This window comes from Chinchilla lanigera, unplaced genomic scaffold (assembly GCF_000276665.1).
Source record: "Chinchilla lanigera isolate Chin_1 unplaced genomic scaffold, ChiLan1.0 scaffold00024, whole genome shotgun sequence".
Classification (NCBI taxonomy): Eukaryota; Metazoa; Chordata; class Mammalia; order Rodentia; family Chinchillidae; genus Chinchilla; species Chinchilla lanigera.
Genome location: NW_004955425.1, coordinates 1,239,407 through 1,257,818, shown reverse-complemented (window position 1 = coordinate 1,257,818; position 18,412 = coordinate 1,239,407). Strand labels below are relative to the sequence as shown.

The following is an 18,412-nucleotide window of genomic DNA, read 5'->3' as shown; positions in this document are numbered from 1 at the left end:
ACTGGTAACCCTCCTTACCTACCCTAGGACAACATGGAATTGTAAAGGACTGGTACCCTAAGGAAGAGATGTTAGCAAATAAAGTTAAAATACCTACCACATTTTGAGTCAGGTTCTTTTCTAATCAGACTGAGTAGGATAACAGAGCCACATCTAAGAAGAATGTCCTTTCATGTAACCTGCTCATGTGTGTAGGGCGAGAAAGGTTTCATAGGCAGATTAATGCACCTTATACTATTGCTATAGTTTCATCACTAAAATTGTATTAAAAACTTCGCAGAATCTCTGTTTTCTAATTTTATCTTATTTTTTTAAATAAAGGTTACAGCATCAAGTAAAAAGGCATAATCTGATAGTGGCGTCATATGATGTTGTGAGAAATGACATAGATTTTTTTAGGTAAGAACTAAAATGTTTTTCTTTAGAAAAACTTTGTATCAAAGTGGAAGACATTTGCCGTGTGTTTTACACATACCTGTATTTCTGGGACTTGGGAGCTTGAGAGAGAAGGATCGCCACAAGGTGAAGGCCAGCCTGGGCTACATAGTGAGTTCCAAGCCAGTCTGGATTACCTAGTGGGACACTGTCTCAAAACAAGACAAAACAAAAACAAAACCCCAAATTTGAAAACACTTAATATGTTATAATTTCCAAGATTCTTCATACAGTTCCTAACATAGTAAAAGATGCTAAACTTTTCTATTTATTCTCCCTTAGAAATATTAAATTTAACTACTGTATTCTTGATGAAGGCCATGTCATCAAAAATGGAAAAACAAAACTGTCCAAAGCAGTAAAACAACTGACTGCTAATTATAGGATTATTCTTTCTGGAACACCAATCCAGGTAATTACTGTTCTTTCCTCTTCCCATTTAATTTTTTTTTTTTCTTTTTTCAAGTGGAGAATAGCCTTGGCATCTAGTTAATTAAAGATTTATGTAGTGTTGGTAATAATTTTCCAATAATTATGTTGCTTTTATAGCCATATCTAAAGTGAACCAGGTTTAAAAGGTCATATTTAAAAACATAATTTTAGGCTATGTAAATAGAAATATACACTGGCAATGTCCTTTTGTAGTATTACACTGCCATCCAATTTAGCCTTGAAAAGCTAGAACCAATTTAGAGATGAATCATATAGTATAACGGTGAATGCCTAAGTCAGGAGGAATTAAAGGGAAACAAGTACAGATGTTTATCTTAGAAAAAGAAGGAGATGGATGAGTGTATAGATGTCTTCACATACTTTTGAAAGTCTCTTGCCTATGAATTTGGTGGCAAAACAGTAACAACCTCTGAGCTTCTTCCCCTCAGCTGTAAAAAGTAATGGGTTTTTATTCATTTTTTTCTTTATTAAGCAAACACCACATATTTTAGAACCATAAGAGATAAACTGAATTACAAATCTTTCTAAATTTATCAGAAGTTTTTAAATGTACATTTAAGAGGGAGAAAGAGAGCCAAGAATTACCAAGATTTGTTTTGCTTCAATTTAAAGTCATTGGGAAGCATCACATTGATTTTAAATAGGTCATTACTTTTACGTAGTTCAAACATGAAAAGTTTTTTGGTTTTGCCTGGTTAAAGGCCCTCCCTCTTTCTGCCCTGAACAGTTGAGTTCTAAAGTTATCCAATGAGTTCCTGCAGTGTAGAACCTAAGTGGGATTAGAAGGGTATCTCTGTGGGTGGGCCGCCCAGCATAGTGAGCCAGAGTCTGAGCAAGGCGGAAAGCTTTCAGACTTTGTGAGGATCACATTATGGTCCAAGTCTTGGACCACATTATGATCCAAGTCTCTTAAGAAAGCATCCAAAATGGAAAAATGCTGATAGCCTTTTTTCCCCAATGAAATGCCAATAGAATTGGAAAGAACCTCCTTTGCCTAGTTCTTGACTAGCATGCGCTAGGCAAGTGCTGATGAAGCTTTTAGAGCTTTCAGTGATATCAGTAGTCTGCTGCAGTGTGCATGCTATAGGTTTCCCACCACCACACAGGGCCTTGGCTTCTAAGTAGGACATCTTTTATGTTCCTAGCACAGTGAAAGCTCATTGATTTAAAGCTTGGCTGGTCATAGGTTGCTATCTTTCTGTATTAGCTAATATTACCAAATAACTTTATTGATGTTTTCAGTTTTATACTCAAATGAGCACATGTTGGTGAGGCACTATTTTAGATGGATCACAATGAATATATTCATTATGTATTACAAAATGTACAAATAAAATTTAAAAACTGGGTGAACATATACAGTGTACCTCAGTTCGTAAACTTAATTCTTTCTATGATTTTGGAAGTATGTGCCATACTACATGTATACTTGCATTTGGTTGCAACCAGAACTGTGGAATAAATTCTGCAGTTAGAATAATGGAAAGAATTAAATATGTCAACCACGTACCACTGTAATCAAGTTCTTACAAGTTTCCTTTGTTGAAGATTTGATGATCTTTGCCCAGATATCCTTAAATCTTGCTGTTAGCTTGAGATCAGGAATAAATTAAAAGACTCAGAAACCCATTTATCTTTCTGCTCTTCTATTTACTATATTTTACAGATGCTAATAATAGTAGGGTATAGATACTGAACCAACTCTTATTATGGTGGAAACTAGAGGTTTTCCCTCAAATAGAATATTTCCTCCAGGGTTACTGATGTAAATTTTACACATTAAAACAGACTTATACTTAAGAATATGGTGATAGCCTATTATCTGTTTCATCATAATGAGCTTTCACTAATGTTCCATTTTTTAAATATATGGAAATAATCCCAATACAAAAGATAACTTGTGTTCTTCCTTTTTATGTTCAGAACAACGTTTTGGAGCTGTGGTCTTTATTTGATTTCCTCATGCCAGGATTTTTGGGTACTGAACGCCAGTTTGCTGCTCGATATAGTAAACCTATATTAGCAAGTAGGGATGCTCGAAGTTCCAGTCGAGAACAAGAAGCAGGTATGAAGTATCACTATAAGACCTGTGTTATTGAGTATAATGTAATCTTAGCTGGCTGGGCATGATGGTGCACATCTGTAATCCCAGACACTGGAGAGGCCGAGGCAGGAGCATCACCACAAGTTCAAGGCCAGCCTGAGCTACATAGTGAGTTTAAGGCCAGCCCAAACTGCATAGCGAGAACCTGTCTCAACAAGAAATAAAACAAAACAAAAATTAATCCTAGCTTTTTTGAAGCCATATTTTCTTCTTCTTACCAGGTGTTCTTGCAATGGATGCACTGCACCGCCAGGTCTTGCCATTTCTTCTGAGAAGAATGAAAGAAGATGTTCTGCAGGATCTTCCACCTAAAATTATTCAAGACTATTATTGCACTCTTAGTCCTCTCCAGGTTAGGAATCTGGTGATTGTTGTTATCAGAGTTACATTTATTAGCAGAATGTTTATGTAAGCCACAAAAGTATTGAATAGAGGGTATTAGCTTTTGGCATTACAAATACTTTAAGCAGATGTAGATAAGACCTAAATGAATATGTTTAGAAATGGGGATATGAATTTAGATGTGTGCATTTTGAATATATTATGAAGAAAATCCAGTGTTATAATTGCTTTCTTATATGTCTAGTTAATTGAAAAGATTGCAATTAACTTAGACTGAGGAGAAAATGCAGTAGTCCTCTCTTTAACCCATGGAGGACACATTCCAAGACCCCCAGTGGATGGGTAAAACAATGATGAGTATTAAATCCTGTGTATTCTAGGTTTTATTCTTCCTATAGATTTTAGCAACCTCAGCATCTGATTTTTTTTTTTTTTTTTTTTTTTTACTAAGTCATGAGCTTTCACCTTTTCACTTAAAGCACTGTGTGGCTTCCCTTTGCATATCCAAATTGCCATCATTATTATTCTCTATACTTTGGGGCCATTACTGAATAAAACAAAGAGTTCCTTGAATACAGCACTAAAATACCATGATTGTTGATGTGATAGTGGAGACAGGAGTAAAGGACTAATAGGGAGCATATACAGCATAGATATGCTTAACAAAATAATTCAGACCTCTGGCAGGAAAGATATGAAATTTCAACATACTACTCAAAATGGCACAATTTAAAATGTATGAATTTCTAGAATTTTTCATGTGATAGTTTGGGACTATGGGTAACTGAAACTACAGAAAGCAAAACATGGATAAGGAAGTTGAGCTACTATAAGCCAGTGTTTATTAGGGTCAGAAACCTGTTTATGAATGTTACATTATCTTCACAACAGCATTATTGTTCATCCCCACTTGTGGGGATTAAATAAGAAAAGGAAAACAAATAACTTGCTTATGCTCATAGAGCTAAAGCACACAGGGCTGTTTCAAACCTGGGACCCTGGGACCTCATCCTCTTTGAAGTATTAGAACATTTGCTATAAATGTTGCAGATTTTGCCTTCTGCAAGTTCTGATTTTGTACATAGAGACTATTATCAGAGCAATTTGTTGAGCTTTTCCTGATACTTTTCTAAAGATGTAAATGAAAATTGTACCTTGTCTTTGATATAGCCTATAAATCAGAATTTTCTATTAGAGTGTTTATGGTATAGATTAGTGTCAGTCTACTTCAGCATTAGGAGCTATTTTACTACAGTCAAATGAATAAAAGATACAGTATTTAGACATACGCAGAAACAGCTTTTTTCCCATCCAGTATATAGTTAACCTATTAGCCAGTATTATTTTAGTCATCTTGGGGTTAATGAGAAGGATACCAGTCTGGAGGCTTAGAGATCTGTGCTTCTTCTATATCTCATTTCTCTGGTCCCTCATTCCTTCATTTGCAAAATGTGGTTTAATATTTCTTGAATGTTTTAGTAGTAATGAGTTGATGACTTTTTACAGTAGGTACAATAAGGAAAGATACCCAAAAAAAAAAATCTTTGGCAATATAATGGTGGTGCTAAAACATAGACACATAAAACACAATTTTGAGGAAGGGCGTTCCAGAGGGATGTGATATTTTAGCTTTGTTTAGTATCCACAGGTTTTTGTACCCTGGTTTCTGTTCTTTAGTTCTAGATTTTATTTCTTTTCCACTGTTTTAGTATGTACAGTGCAGGCATCCAGACCCTAAGTATATGAGTCTCTCTTTTTAGGTTAACAGTTACATTCTTTCAGCTTTTGTTCTTTTCGAATATTAAGAGTTTTCTCATGTTACTCAGAAGGGTTGTTTCCTTTTATTAGTATTTATTTCCCTGACCAGTAGGAAAACGGAATCTACAACTGTTTGATTAGTATTTTAATACTTCAGCAGCCAAAGTTAATGTAAATACAGTTTTAAAGGAATTACCAATTTATGAATAGAGATTTAACATTTTGGCCTTTGTTAACTATGTTTTAAACAACTGAAAAAATATACTTAACAGTTTTCATGGAATGATTTTACAGGTTCAGCTCTATGAAGACTTTGCTAAGTCACGTGCCAAGTGTGATGTTGAAGAAACAGTTTCTTCAGTTGCACTTTCTGAAGAAACTGAAAAACCAAAGCTTAAAGCTACAGGCCATGTGTTCCAGGTATAAATTATAGTATGTATATTAAATGTTAAAGAATATTCTTCACTGGGGCAATTATTAATATGCAACCCTGAAATATGGGTTTATTTAATTTTTGCTAGTATTATTTGTACATAAAAATAAGTCAAACTACCTATTCAATATTAACTAATATTAATTAGTAATTAGAAAGTACTTTAATATTAGATCTACAAAATGCAGTATATATGTTTGTGTACTACATGAAAAGAAGGATTTTAGACTCAAGACTCTTTTCCATTCAAAAACTATTGGAGCACCTACCACATTGTAACTTTTCTAAGCTCTGGGGTTAATTAAAACATCAGACAATGTGGGGAAGGGTGTGTGGCCCACTGTTCGAGTGCCTCCCTAGCATACACAAGGCCCTGGATGCTATCCCCAGCACCTAAAATAAAAAACAGGCTCCAGGTATAATTCAGTGGTAGACGACTTGCCTAACGTGCACAAAACTGTGAGTTCAATACTCTGCACTAAAAGGCAGCGGGCGCGGGCGAGAGACTTTACCTTGTAGAGGTGAAAAATAAGTAAAATGTATATTATATAAGAGAAGATAAAGCACATGATGGGGTTAGTAGCGTGTGGGAGCAGGGGATAGGTTATAACTAGTTTTTAAAGCTAGGGCTCAAGGACCACCTCACTGAGAAAGTGACATTTTAGCAAAAATCTGAAGGAAGACAAGCATGTTATATGTGTGTGTTGGGGGGAGTAATTCTAAGCAGAGGATACAAAAGGTACAATAGTGCTCAGACAGATCATGTCTCATGCTGGAGAGACTTAAAAATAAAAAAGATGTAGCAAGTATCAACTCTTGTTTTCTTCCCTTGTTGGAACAGTCCACCACAGAAAATTACTTCAGCATTTTAAAGCATAGGAAAAGGAAAGGGCCTATAGCTTGTGAAGACTTCTGCCTTTCTCACTGTTTTTTGTTTTTTTTGTTTTGTTTTGTTTTGCTTTGTTTTTTGAGACAGGGTCTTGCTATGTAGTTCAGGTTGGCCTTGAATTCATGGCAATTCTCCTGCCTCAGCCTCCTGAATTCTGGGATGACAGACATGCACCACCATGCCCAGCTCCAGTTTTTATCAGAGTGCTCAACAGTTTCTTGAGCCTTGTGGATAGAGCTTACTAATACAGAACTCAGTGCCAGGGGCAAGACCCAAATCCTAAGCCAAGTAAGAGGCAGAAGAAAAGGGACATGATTGAATCAGAAGAAACCTGATGGAGTATTTTTCTTAAACAATGACTTGAAACAATAACCTAACTTCGCCCCCTCTCCTCTGACATACGAAATTAGAATACACTATTGAGTAGTTAGCCTAGGGAGACATTTGCAGGTATATAAGATCCTCAAGAAACATACCCACTGAAGTTTGAGAAATTCTTTAGGAAATGATGCCTCATTCTAGAAAAATCTCTGCTTTATTAGGTTCTTTGGGAAAGCATTTTAAAGGAGCTGATAAATAAGACACTCTTTTTGCTGTTGGTGTTTAGTGGATGAGACAGATGTAAACGTTTTTTTTTTTACTTTATAAATGGCTTCATATACCAGGCATGGTGGCACACACTTATAATCCCAGCCCTGAACTACATAGTGAGTTCAAGACCTACAAATCAAGACTCTGTCTCAAAAGAAATACAGCCTCAAAAATACATATGAACTATGCAAGAATTACAGATAAGACATTTGAACTGATTCTTGAAGAAACGAGAGTTTGCCAAGGAAGAAAGAAACTTCTAGACAGATGAAATAGCTAGGAAAAGGTAGAAATACAGATATTTATCTGTGTGAAATGGACTTTTATATTCCTTCCTCCCCCTTTAAAGGCATTACAGTACTTACGCAAACTATGCAACCACCCAGCATTAGTCTTAACACCTCAACATCCAGAGTTCAAGAACATTACTGAAAAACTGGCAGTTCAGAATTCTTCGCTTCATGATATTCAACATGCGCCTAAACTGTCAGCTTTGAAACAAGTATGTATGTCTTTTTAAATATGTTTTTCCCTAAGACTGTTGATGTATTTACCACTTTATTTTAAATCCAGCTAGTTGATTTTTAAATACATTTTTTAAAATTGTATGCCATTTTAACCATTTTTAAATGTGCAAATCTGTGGCATTACTTATCTTCCCAATATTGCGCAGTCATCTCACCCATCTATTTTCAAAGTATTTTTCCATCATCAGAAACTCTGTACTCATCAAGCAATTACTGTCCAGTCTCCCTTCCCTCCTGAACCTTTAATCTGCTATCTGTATGAGTTTTACCTAGTTGTGGTGTTTCAGGTAAGTAGAATCATACAATAATTGTCTTTTTGTATTTTCTTTGCTTTTTAATTGCTCTGTTGATTTCAAATTTTTCCATGCAAATAGGTAAAACTGTTGTTGACAGAAATTTAGATAGATGCAGAGGCAATCTCCAGTTAGAAGCCAGCAACACAGGTCCTTCTGATACATGGAAATAACATAAAGATCACAGCAAACAAATCAGTAATCACAGTGTAAGTCTCATGGAAAATGGCAAAAGTTGAGGCATAAGGCAAAATTCATTATGATGGTCGTGTTCAGAGAGTTCCATGAGAATACAGTCTCTCAGTGGAAACTTGCTAAGTTTTCTTCTCATTTTTCTCCTCCATGAACATTTCTAAATCATCTCCGTATACACGCATGTTATCATGGGTCTGCTTACTGGGTGTGGCTCATCAAAAATTAGAGGTGAACCTGTCCCCCATCTTTTATTTCCAACAGGCTGGTAACCTTCTTCTCCTCCCAAGAGGTGTTCTTCCTCTCCATTCTTCATGGGCTGCTTGATTTTTTTGTTTTCTTAGTATATCTGGGCATGATGAGATATTTTTTTCTGGGTTTCTTTTTTGGTTTGTTTTGGAGTTTTTTGTTGGTAGTGGGGATTGAACCCAGGACCTCATAGTGAGCTACATTCCCAGTCCTTTTTAAATTTTTTTACTTTGAGACTGGATCTTAAGTTGTCCAGGCTGGGCTTGAACTTGCGATTCTCCTGCCTTAGACTCGCAGAATCCTGGGATTATAAGCATGCACCATCACACCCAGTTTCTGGTTGTTTTTCTGTTTTTGTTTTTTTTGTTGTTGTTTTTGTTTTTGTTTTTCTTCTGGTACCGGGAATGGAACTCATGACCTTGCGCTTGCCAGGCAGGCGCTGTGCCACTGAGCTAAACCCCCAGCCCCTGGTTGTTTTTCTGGTCCTGTCCATCTCTCTGCCCCTAGGCCCCACAGACCTATTCTGCTTTCCCTGGGCCTGATACCAGCCCACTATGCACAGATCAACTGGTAGGCAGACATTAAGACCTTTTATGACTAGCTTGTTTCACCTCTATAGTGTTTTCAGAGTTTATTCATGTTATAACATGTATCAGTATTTCAATTTTTGGCTATTGTGAATAATGCTACAGTGAACATTGGCTCGTAAGTGTATCTATTTGAATCCTTTCAGTTCTTTTGGATACAGATGTAGGAGTAGAATTGTTGGATCATTTGGTAATTCTGTGTTTAACATTTTTAGCAGCTAGCAAACTATTTTAGTAGTTACACCATTTTACAGTCCTACTGGCAATGTATCAGGTTCTAGTTTGTCCAAACCCCTACTAACACCTGTTTTGTTGTTTCATTTTTTTCATTTATTCTAGCTACACTAATAGGTATGAAGTGTTATCTCATTGTAGATTTGATTTGTCATTCCCTAATGACTAATGATGTTGAGCAGTTCTCAGCGCTTATTGGACATTTGTGTATCTTCTTTGGAGAAATGCCTGTGCAAGTTCTTTGCTATTTTGTTTATGAGTTATCTTTTCGTTAACTCTTTGCATTCTTGCATTCTGAATATTAAAACTTTATCAGGTATGATTTCCAGATATTTTTTTCCTTTCTCCATAATGTCCTCTATGGTTTAAAAGGTTAGATTATGCTGAGTGTAGTGGTGCCTGCCAGTAATCCCAGAACTTGGGAGGCTGAGGCACTATGATTATTGTAAGTTTGAGGCCAGCATAAGCTACATAGTGAGTTCAAGGTCAGCCTGAGCTGTACAGAGACCTTGTCTCAAAACAACAACAAAAATACATGACATTAAATAAATGGTTAGATTAAATTAACCAATTTTGAGCACCAAAGTGTTAGCATTAATAGTGTTAATTATAACTAGTCTTAGAAATGTAGTTCTTCAGCTAAGCATGGTGGCCTAGAGAATCTGAGGCAGCTCAATGGTCAGGTTCCCTTGATTCAATTCTAGTAGATCTTACTATAAAATCTAGACTTTAGCAATAATTATTTTAGCTTAAGAACTCTGAGAGCCACACATTATTTCTGGCCATACTCATGGAAGACTTTTCTGTTTTCTTACTTTTCAGTTATTCAGAGTGAATGTTCTGTCTCAGAAAGGAGAAATTTCTATGTGTACTTAGGGGAAAAGTCTTACTTTCTAAAAATCTGTCACTAGAAACATGCTTCTCAGCAGATAGTCATACCAGAAGAAATATGTAATATTGCCAGAGCCTGAACGAAAAATTGCAAGATGCTAGAATGGTGAACTAAAAGTCTAAGTGAAATTTAATGATAAGCAGTTTTTTTGAAAAACATGAGTAAATACAGATTTTTTTTGGAAATATGATAAACTTTTCCGGTGGAGTAAAGTTGACTTTCATTTGGATAGGTAGTTCACTAAAAGCCTAATGTTTGAATTAGTTACCAATAAATTAAATTTATAGGATCTGGGTGGGTTTCATAGCAATGTAATGACCCAAATGAGGGCACTGTACTGTCACTGTATTTTCTACCAGACAGATCAAAGTTTGAGTAGTATTTATATTTCGGGGTACTACACTTGCTACATAGTGGGTTGCCATTACAAAGGCTCTAGAAACCATTTTATATAAGGATTTGATAGGCCAGGGCAGTTAGGCCTGTACTGAAATTAGAGCAAGAAAACACTGAAATGCTACAGGGGGTAGCTGGGCTCTCAGCTGGGCATGTCAGGTCTTGCAGGTCTTGGCAACCATTTTCTAGAACCCAATAGTCAACTTTCCAAGGCACTGAAATAGATTCTGTCACAACACCTGGAGCTTTTCAGTCTCACTGGGCAGTCTCAGATTATAGGGAATACTAGGAAAACTAGAATGTCATGTATACTGCCAGACAGGAATCCTCATCTCAGCTGTATGGGAAGAGGATTCCATTAGGAAGGTTATCTGGTAAGGGTGGGCTTAGAGTAGGAAATCTTAGATGTATACTTTTGATATGACTGATCAGTGGGGATATAGCTCAGCAGCACAGCGCCTGCCTGGCAAGCATGAGGTCGTGAGTTCGATTCCTGGTACCAAAAAAAAAATGACTGATTATCTTTAAGGCTTGTGATATTGCTGTCAAGAGACCAAGATGACTAGATGATAACGGTAGCATGAGACAGACATGATGATAAATTCTCGCTCTCTGGGAGTCTTATTTTTAAAAAATGTCCTGCTTATCACGTACTTTATTCTGCTTACCACACAGTCTTATTCTCTCCTGAGACATCCTAGATGGGACTTGAAAAAAAGAAACAGCTTGGATAGTAATGTGACTGCATGGACTTAGCTTGGGTAGCCCCCAGTAACCCTTGGGGGCAAGCGTTAGGGACAGTTACATTTATTAGACTTCTTTACTCTATGTCGCAGAATCCCTCTGATATTCTGTACACCTGATCTAGGGGATAAAAATTCAGACTTGTAGGGCTGTTTGGCAGAAAAGTGAGGTTGTCTTTCCCAGCTGAGCATTCGGTTTTGTTTTTCATAGTTAAAATTTTTAGTTTTTCAGTACCTCAGTATGAAAAAGAGAAAGCATCTTGCATTACGATTTTGAGCAGAAGACAGTATCTGAGTCCCTAGGGATGAGGAAGACTACTGTTGGGTGTACTAGTTTCCCAGACTGACCTGTGATTTTCATGTATTTTATTCACTCAGTTATTGTACTTACAAAATATAAGGTTGATTCTCAGTACCAAAATAAAAGTATAAGGGTGCTGTAAACCACTTAAGTTGCAAGAACTACAGAATATATGTAGCAGTGTTTACTATTAAAGGTCTTGGTCTGCAGATAAAGAAGCAAGCTCACTTTTCAGGGACACAGGAGATCTAGCCTGATAATTTTGATTTCTACCATATTATGTTTTCTTCATACTCTATTCTTTTATAGTTTTTATGAAGCATTTTGCCTGGGGCATCTTTTGTGTTGTTACTTTTGGTAAACATTTATTGAGGCCCTAGGGAGCCTGAAAGAACTAAGGAAAAGAGAAAAGGCCTGTTAGATGACCATGAAACTTGAAGCTTGAGCACCTCAAAAACTAGTTCAAGATGCTTTAGGGTGACAGATGGCAGCCCAAAGTACTAATCTGTTTCCCAAGTTACAAATTTAGCCTTTTCCTGCCATGCAGAGGAGTGCTTATCATGGGGAGAGGGGCTGTCTACTTCTCCTGAACACCTGTGTAATGGTTTTTTTCCCAGTTGCTGTTGGACTGCGGTTTGGGAAATGGCAGCACTTCAGAGAGTGGCACAGAGTCCGTTGTGGCCCAGCACAGGATACTGATTTTCTGTCAGCTTAAAAGCATGCTTGATATAGTAGAACATGACTTGCTCAAACCTCATCTGCCTTCTGTCACTTATTTGAGATTAGATGGCAGCATTCCACCTGGTCAGAGGCATTCCATTGTTTCCCGGTAAGTGGCTCCCAAAGTTCTATTACTGTACATCAGGCTATAATAAATGCCTTATAGCGAGGTGTAGTGGTGCATTCCTATAATCCCAGCACTTGGGAGGCTGAGGCAGGAGAATGGTGACAAGTTTGAGGCCATCCTGGACTACATAGTGAGTTTAAGGCCAGCTTGAACTATAGCAAAAACCCTGTCTCAAAACAGTCAGTCAGTCAGTGCATGCATTGATGTAGAGTCTGCCTTGCTAAATATTTCCATTGGCTAAATATCTGCAAGTATTTTACTACTGAATAGAGTAATTCAGCCCAAATAAACACCCTTGTAAAAAGTCAGGCACTGTGGCTCACACCTGTAACCCCAGCTACTGGGGAGTCTAAGGCAGAATTACAAGTTCCAGGCCATTCTGAGAAACTTAGAGCTTGTCTCAAAATAAAATAATAAAAAGGAATAGGGAGATAGCTCATTACAAGGACTGGGTTATAATCCTCAGTACTGCAAAACAAAGTTTAAATACAGAACTAAAGAATTACAATTGAATTTTTTCTAACTAAGTAAAAAAATGTGACCATATTAGAAAAGCATTTCTGAAAAGCATGAAAGAAATTTAAGATCGCTACTTTCTCCCTTACGTTCTTAGGGAATTACAGTAGGAGAAATCAAAGAAATAGCTTAATTAAAGTCTCATCCTAATCTGTTTCTCTCTAGAGAACAAGTTAGAAGCTGGCCCATCTGGGAAGTAAAATTAGTGTGGTTTGCAGTCTCCTGCTTGAAAAATTTCAGGGGTACCTTTTATGAAAAATGCAGATACCTAGCTTCTGTCCCAGCCTTGCTGATTTTGAGTGGACATTGTAAACAAGCATCCCTAAGAGACTGTTAAGCAAAATACAGCTAGAGACCCACAGCGGGACTTTGGAGGCAGACAGGCCCAGGTTTGACTTCTCGTCAAACTGTTTAAACAGTGTTCCCAGTCTGTGAAAAAGAAATGATGGCAGCATCCTCGATACAACTGTTGTAATAAGCAACAGTGTGTGCTCATAGAAGGTGATAATTGGTAGCTTGTTTGGTCGCTATTTTTGATATTGGTAAATAATAATATTTTTTCCTAGAAGTTAGATGTCCTTTATCACTGTCTTCTAGGACTTGTAAAATTGTAATAACTCCAAAATTTTCAGCTTCTATCTTCCTTGAGCGATATTACCTGTTCCCCACTCCTCTGTGTCCATGCTATAAAGTTTCACATTTGAATTTTGTTTTCATTATAAGTGGTGTTTGTTTATATTTTGTAACTTAGTCATTATGAAATTTCTGATAAGCTTCAGAGTGCTTTCTTTCTACTAAAGCTTTTATGTATATTAAAAGAGGATATTTTCATCTCAAATGGTCACAGAAATATCTACTTTGTGAGTTTTTAAAGCAGTATTTTGATTTGTGCTCTTCAATTTTTTTTAGACAGTCTCTGTTATGCGAGCCTTAGTAAGAATGTACTAATTTTATTTTTCGATATCTGTACTTCTAGGTTTAACAATGATCCATCCATAGATGTTCTCTTGCTTACAACTCACGTTGGTGGCCTGGGGCTTAATTTGACAGGCGCTGACACGGTTGTATTTGTGGAGCATGACTGGAATCCCATGCGAGATCTACAAGCCATGGACAGGGCCCATCGCATTGGTCAGGTAGAGTCACCTCTCAGGTTTTAACATGTGCCTTAGGGAAAATACTCCCTCTAGGAAGGCAGAAAACGGTTTCAGATTTTTGCTTTTATGTTAACAAGGGTTGTGACCTTGGACAATTCACTTGGCTCTTCTGTGGTATCACTTCTCATGCATTCAGTGAAGTACACAGGCTAAGAAAACCTGGATCACTGTTCATCCCTAACATTCTGTGGTTTCTGCAAACATTTTGAGCTCACAAGGCAAGATAAAATAAAAACCCAGTCCTAATTAGGGTAACAGAAAAAGTACTCGGTACAAAAACGTAAGCCCCCATCTTAGTAAAGCTCATAGCATAGCAGTTTGTGCTCCATTTGTTTTAACTGTTTTTTTCATTTAGAAACGTGTCGTTAATGTTTACCGACTGATAACCAGAGGAACATTGGAAGAGAAAATAATGGGTTTGCAGAAATTCAAGATGAACATAGCAAATACTGTTATTAGCCAAGAGAATTCAAGTTTGCAGAGTATGGGCACTGACCAACTTCTTGATCTGTTTACCCTTGATAAGGTAAAGAACTTAAACCATTCATCTTTAATGAGTTCACAGGACTACTGTATATACACATTAAAGGGAATAGGAGAAGGCATTCACGTTAGTCTCCATTAGATAACTGTTTGGGGGATTTTTTGTGGCCAGATAAAACTCCTTAGTATACTAGCAGGTGTTTCAAATCTTGACTTTCTGGTTGCTGCCTCCAGTGTCTTGCCTCTGGGTTTCTTTCTTTAGACCTTTCCTGCTAAAGGACAGCTTATCACTGGAATCAGTAAACTCCTTGGATGGGAGTTTCTGGTCCTGTGTACTATTCACTAATGGTCTTAGGCAAGTTAACTTCTGAGTATCTACACCTATTTTTACTACATAGTTGTAAGGATACAATAAAATATATGAGTACTTAGAAATGCTATCTAGAGTTCATTCTCAATACATAGTATCCATAGTTGGATTTGATGTGTCAAATAACAACCGAAAATCAAAAGGACACATCAACTAGATATTAGATAATTTAAGACTAATAGGATTGGATGTGAAAGTGCTTTATAAGTTCAGAAAATCAGCATCCTACTCAGTATAAATTATGGCAAGAAGCATCCTCTTGCAAATAAACTTTTAAAAGCTGTAATAATAACAGACTTGTGGCATCTAAGTCTGAGAGAAAGTAATTCTACTGTGGTCTGTCTGGTAAACCACATTTGGAATGGTATGCATAGTTCTAGGTGCTGTGATTTAACAGAAATGGGTTAACAAATCCCTAATGGCCAGAATAGAGGGAGGCTTTTCAGTCGTGTACTATAAGGTAAAGTTGAAAGAATGAGGATGTTTAATCTGGAAAAAAGAAAAGTGCATAGCAGTCTTCAAATAGCTTTTGTTCTGTTTGAAAGAGTATTCTTCTGAGTGACTTTCAGCAAGCAAAACCGGGCGTGGGATATTCCAGGGAGCTACTGCCATAAAGTCTACTATTGGGACAACTGGAAAAATTTGAAGAAACATAATCACTGTTAAATGTTCCTCACCTGGTCTGACATAGTAATATAAGACAGTGTCCTTGTTTCAGGAATGCATGTGGATTCCTATCTAGGGATGAAGGGGACATAACTTATAACTTCCTCTTGGGATTCCTTTTATTAAGGGAAAAAGCTAATATATCTGGCTAATATATTTATATACACACATTATGAAAGAGTAAAAAAGCAAATATGACAAAGTTAGCAATGAATTCTTGTAACTCTTCCAGAAAATTATTTATAAATACAAAACTAAAAATGGTACATTACTATGGCAAAATAGAATGTGCGATGTTTTGAAGTGATAAACTTCCCTATTACATGAAGTGGACATCTCTGTTAAAAGCAAATGTGATATTTTAAAGGAAAATATTTCTGAGGTTAATGACCTTTTATTTTACCTTTTTGCTGAATTTTTTTAAGGATGGTAAAGCAGAAAAAGCTGACACCTCTACTTCTGGAAAAGCAAGTATGAAATCAATTCTTGAAAACATGAGTGATCTTTGGGATCAAGAACAATATGACTCAGAGTACAGCCTGGAAAATTTTATGCATTCGCTCAAGTAACTATCAAATATTGTAAATTCAGTTGCTGCTAGTTCAGTTACATTTCTGCTGATATTCAGCAAATTTCTAAGTTTATTGTGAACTTTTAACTCAATGTGTAAATAGATATGAAGAATATTCAGCATAATGCTGGCTCTTGTTTCACAGGGGGGAACAAGTTATTCTCAAATATTTGCACTGTATTAAATTTAAATGTTAATGTGAAATGGTTTAAATTTTACATGCTGAATAGCTGCAGAGCAGAGGAACCAAACCAGGTTTACATGTGCTACCAGGGGGTGTTTGTTCTCATTAGGAACGAGCCTCCTTTCCACAGAGTCACTTTGTACAGGATGAGATCCATGAGTACTTTTAGTGTTCATGTACATTTTTCTTTTAAATTGAACTTGTTTTTATAATTGATTAAAATAGGGCTTTTTTGTATGAAAGCCTTAATGAGCCATAATTTTAAGACTGTAAGAATAATGACTAAGATATTAGTCAATCTTGGAACATAAAAATGTTAAGACAATGAACTGAACCAGACCCTTAGTGAAAACATTTATATATTTAATGCAGATTCATAGTGTTTTTCAAATCTTTAACATCATTTTGTCAACTTTTAAAATACAATATCAACTATTCTAAGTACAGGTACTGGTATATTTAAAGGTACCATAACATCCTATTAAGAGGGTGTTTTGCTTTTTTAAAAATTTGTCTAATGGCTAGGATATAGCCAGATTTAAAGAACATATGTACTCAATAGGTTTTGATCATATATATAATATATTTTGTAACTATGAACATAGACAGTTTTCCAAAAGTAGATTTAGAATTCCAAAACTATGGTGAAAAGACTGTTTATTGGAGTAATGCATGACTGAATCATAAAAGGGAGAAACTGTTCCTTTATATATACAAACATACATGAACACACTTATCTATATGCACAAACATATCTATCCTGCACCCAAAAAAGTGCCTGGTTTTGGCACTAAAATCATGTAGTTATATGGGCAGCAATAATAATTGGGCATGAAGCTGATTAACTAGTATTACAAAAGTGAACTCAATGGTAAGGGTGGGTATGTGGATATAGATAAACATGTATGTGTATGTATATATAATTTTATAAATTTCACATAAATTAATACATGCCTTGTGCATACACATATATGGGATATATTTGTATATAAGTGTACAGGTAATAAACTTCCCCAAGGTTTGTGGCTGGCCATACATATAGGCATCAGTTTAAAAACCATCAGACCTCAGATGTACAAGTGTTTGTTTAAAACCTTTATAGTTATACTGTTCTGCAGCACTTAGACTTGGACATTTGTCACATTTCAGTAGCTTAGACAACCATATTGTAATATTAAATCTAGCATTCCACAAGAGAATAAACATAAGATTGAAATTGTGAAATATATGCAATTGTGTGTTATTTGTAGGAAATGATTAAAAAGCTGAGGGTTATTTAGTTCAGAGATGCTTTAAAGGTTTTAAAATACTGAACACTTTCTTCATTGTTGAAGGTTTATGTACAGAGGTAGAAGACCAAATGGAAATCCATGACTTTACATAGAATATCCACTGTACTTGAGTTGAATGTTTTTTATTAACTATTTATTTGCTCTTTCCATAAACCAGCTATTTAACATAGCTCATAGAAATTGATATTTTCTTAGATGAGGAGCAATATTAAAGAGATAGTACGGGACCGAAGAATTCATACCATACCATAAAAGTTTTTCCCTCTAATTTGAAAGGTTGAGTGGAACTAGAAATATTTAAGTAGTTTAAATTTTAAGAGTTTAATATCAAAGAATGTGTGTGTGTTAGTAAAATATTTCTAGAAGGATAAACAAGAAAATAATAATGGTTATCTCTGAATGAGAAGTAGTGTGGCTTATTAACATTTTTAAAATAATATTTGAATTGTGAAATATTAACTCATACATTCCAGTTTTTCAAATAAAAGGAAAGAACTAAGTATTAAGTGTCCCAGTACACAGTAGTATATCTTAAGAAGAATGGATACACCAGAAAGATTGAATTGACTAATGAATGCTACTGAAGAACTGCTGTCAGTTTTACGGATGTGATGATATGGTAGTTATGTCTTTAAAAATGTGTGGGTATGGGAAATAAAGCAAGCATGAGAGAACACTGATACTATTTTAAACTGGGTAGTGGGTTCATGAATATCTATTGTACTGTTTCCCTATTTTTTGTGTGTCTATTATAGAAAAGTGAAAATAATTACTGATTCAGAGATTATCAGTGTCATCACTAGCATTTCCCTTAGGAAAATCTTTTAAAAAATTAGAGTTCTGGATATAATTTTTGTTTCTCATATATATTCACATCCCTCATATTCATATATCATACATGCACTTT

General features: G+C 35.9%; 1 protein-coding gene and 1 pseudogene across 1 annotated transcript in view; one reads left to right on the top strand and one right to left on the bottom strand.

The window, feature by feature from the left end:
• Positions 1-18,179, top strand: part of Btaf1 (BTAF1 RNA polymerase II, B-TFIID transcription factor-associated, 170kDa) — a gene marked incomplete in the record, with an annotated part of 110,688 nt that extends 92,509 nt beyond the window's left edge. The window contains 10 exon segments of the mRNA XM_013514876.1: positions 322-399; positions 718-847; positions 2,812-2,953; positions 3,214-3,344; positions 5,387-5,512; positions 7,355-7,507; positions 12,037-12,248; positions 13,759-13,918; positions 14,295-14,465; positions 15,884-18,179. Coding sequence (XP_013370330.1) covers positions 322-399; positions 718-847; positions 2,812-2,953; positions 3,214-3,344; positions 5,387-5,512; positions 7,355-7,507; positions 12,037-12,248; positions 13,759-13,918; positions 14,295-14,465; positions 15,884-16,027 — 1,447 coding nt within the window.
• LOC102011785 lies at positions 7,520-11,071 on the bottom strand (annotated as a pseudogene).
• Positions 18,180-18,412: the final 233 nt, after the last annotated feature.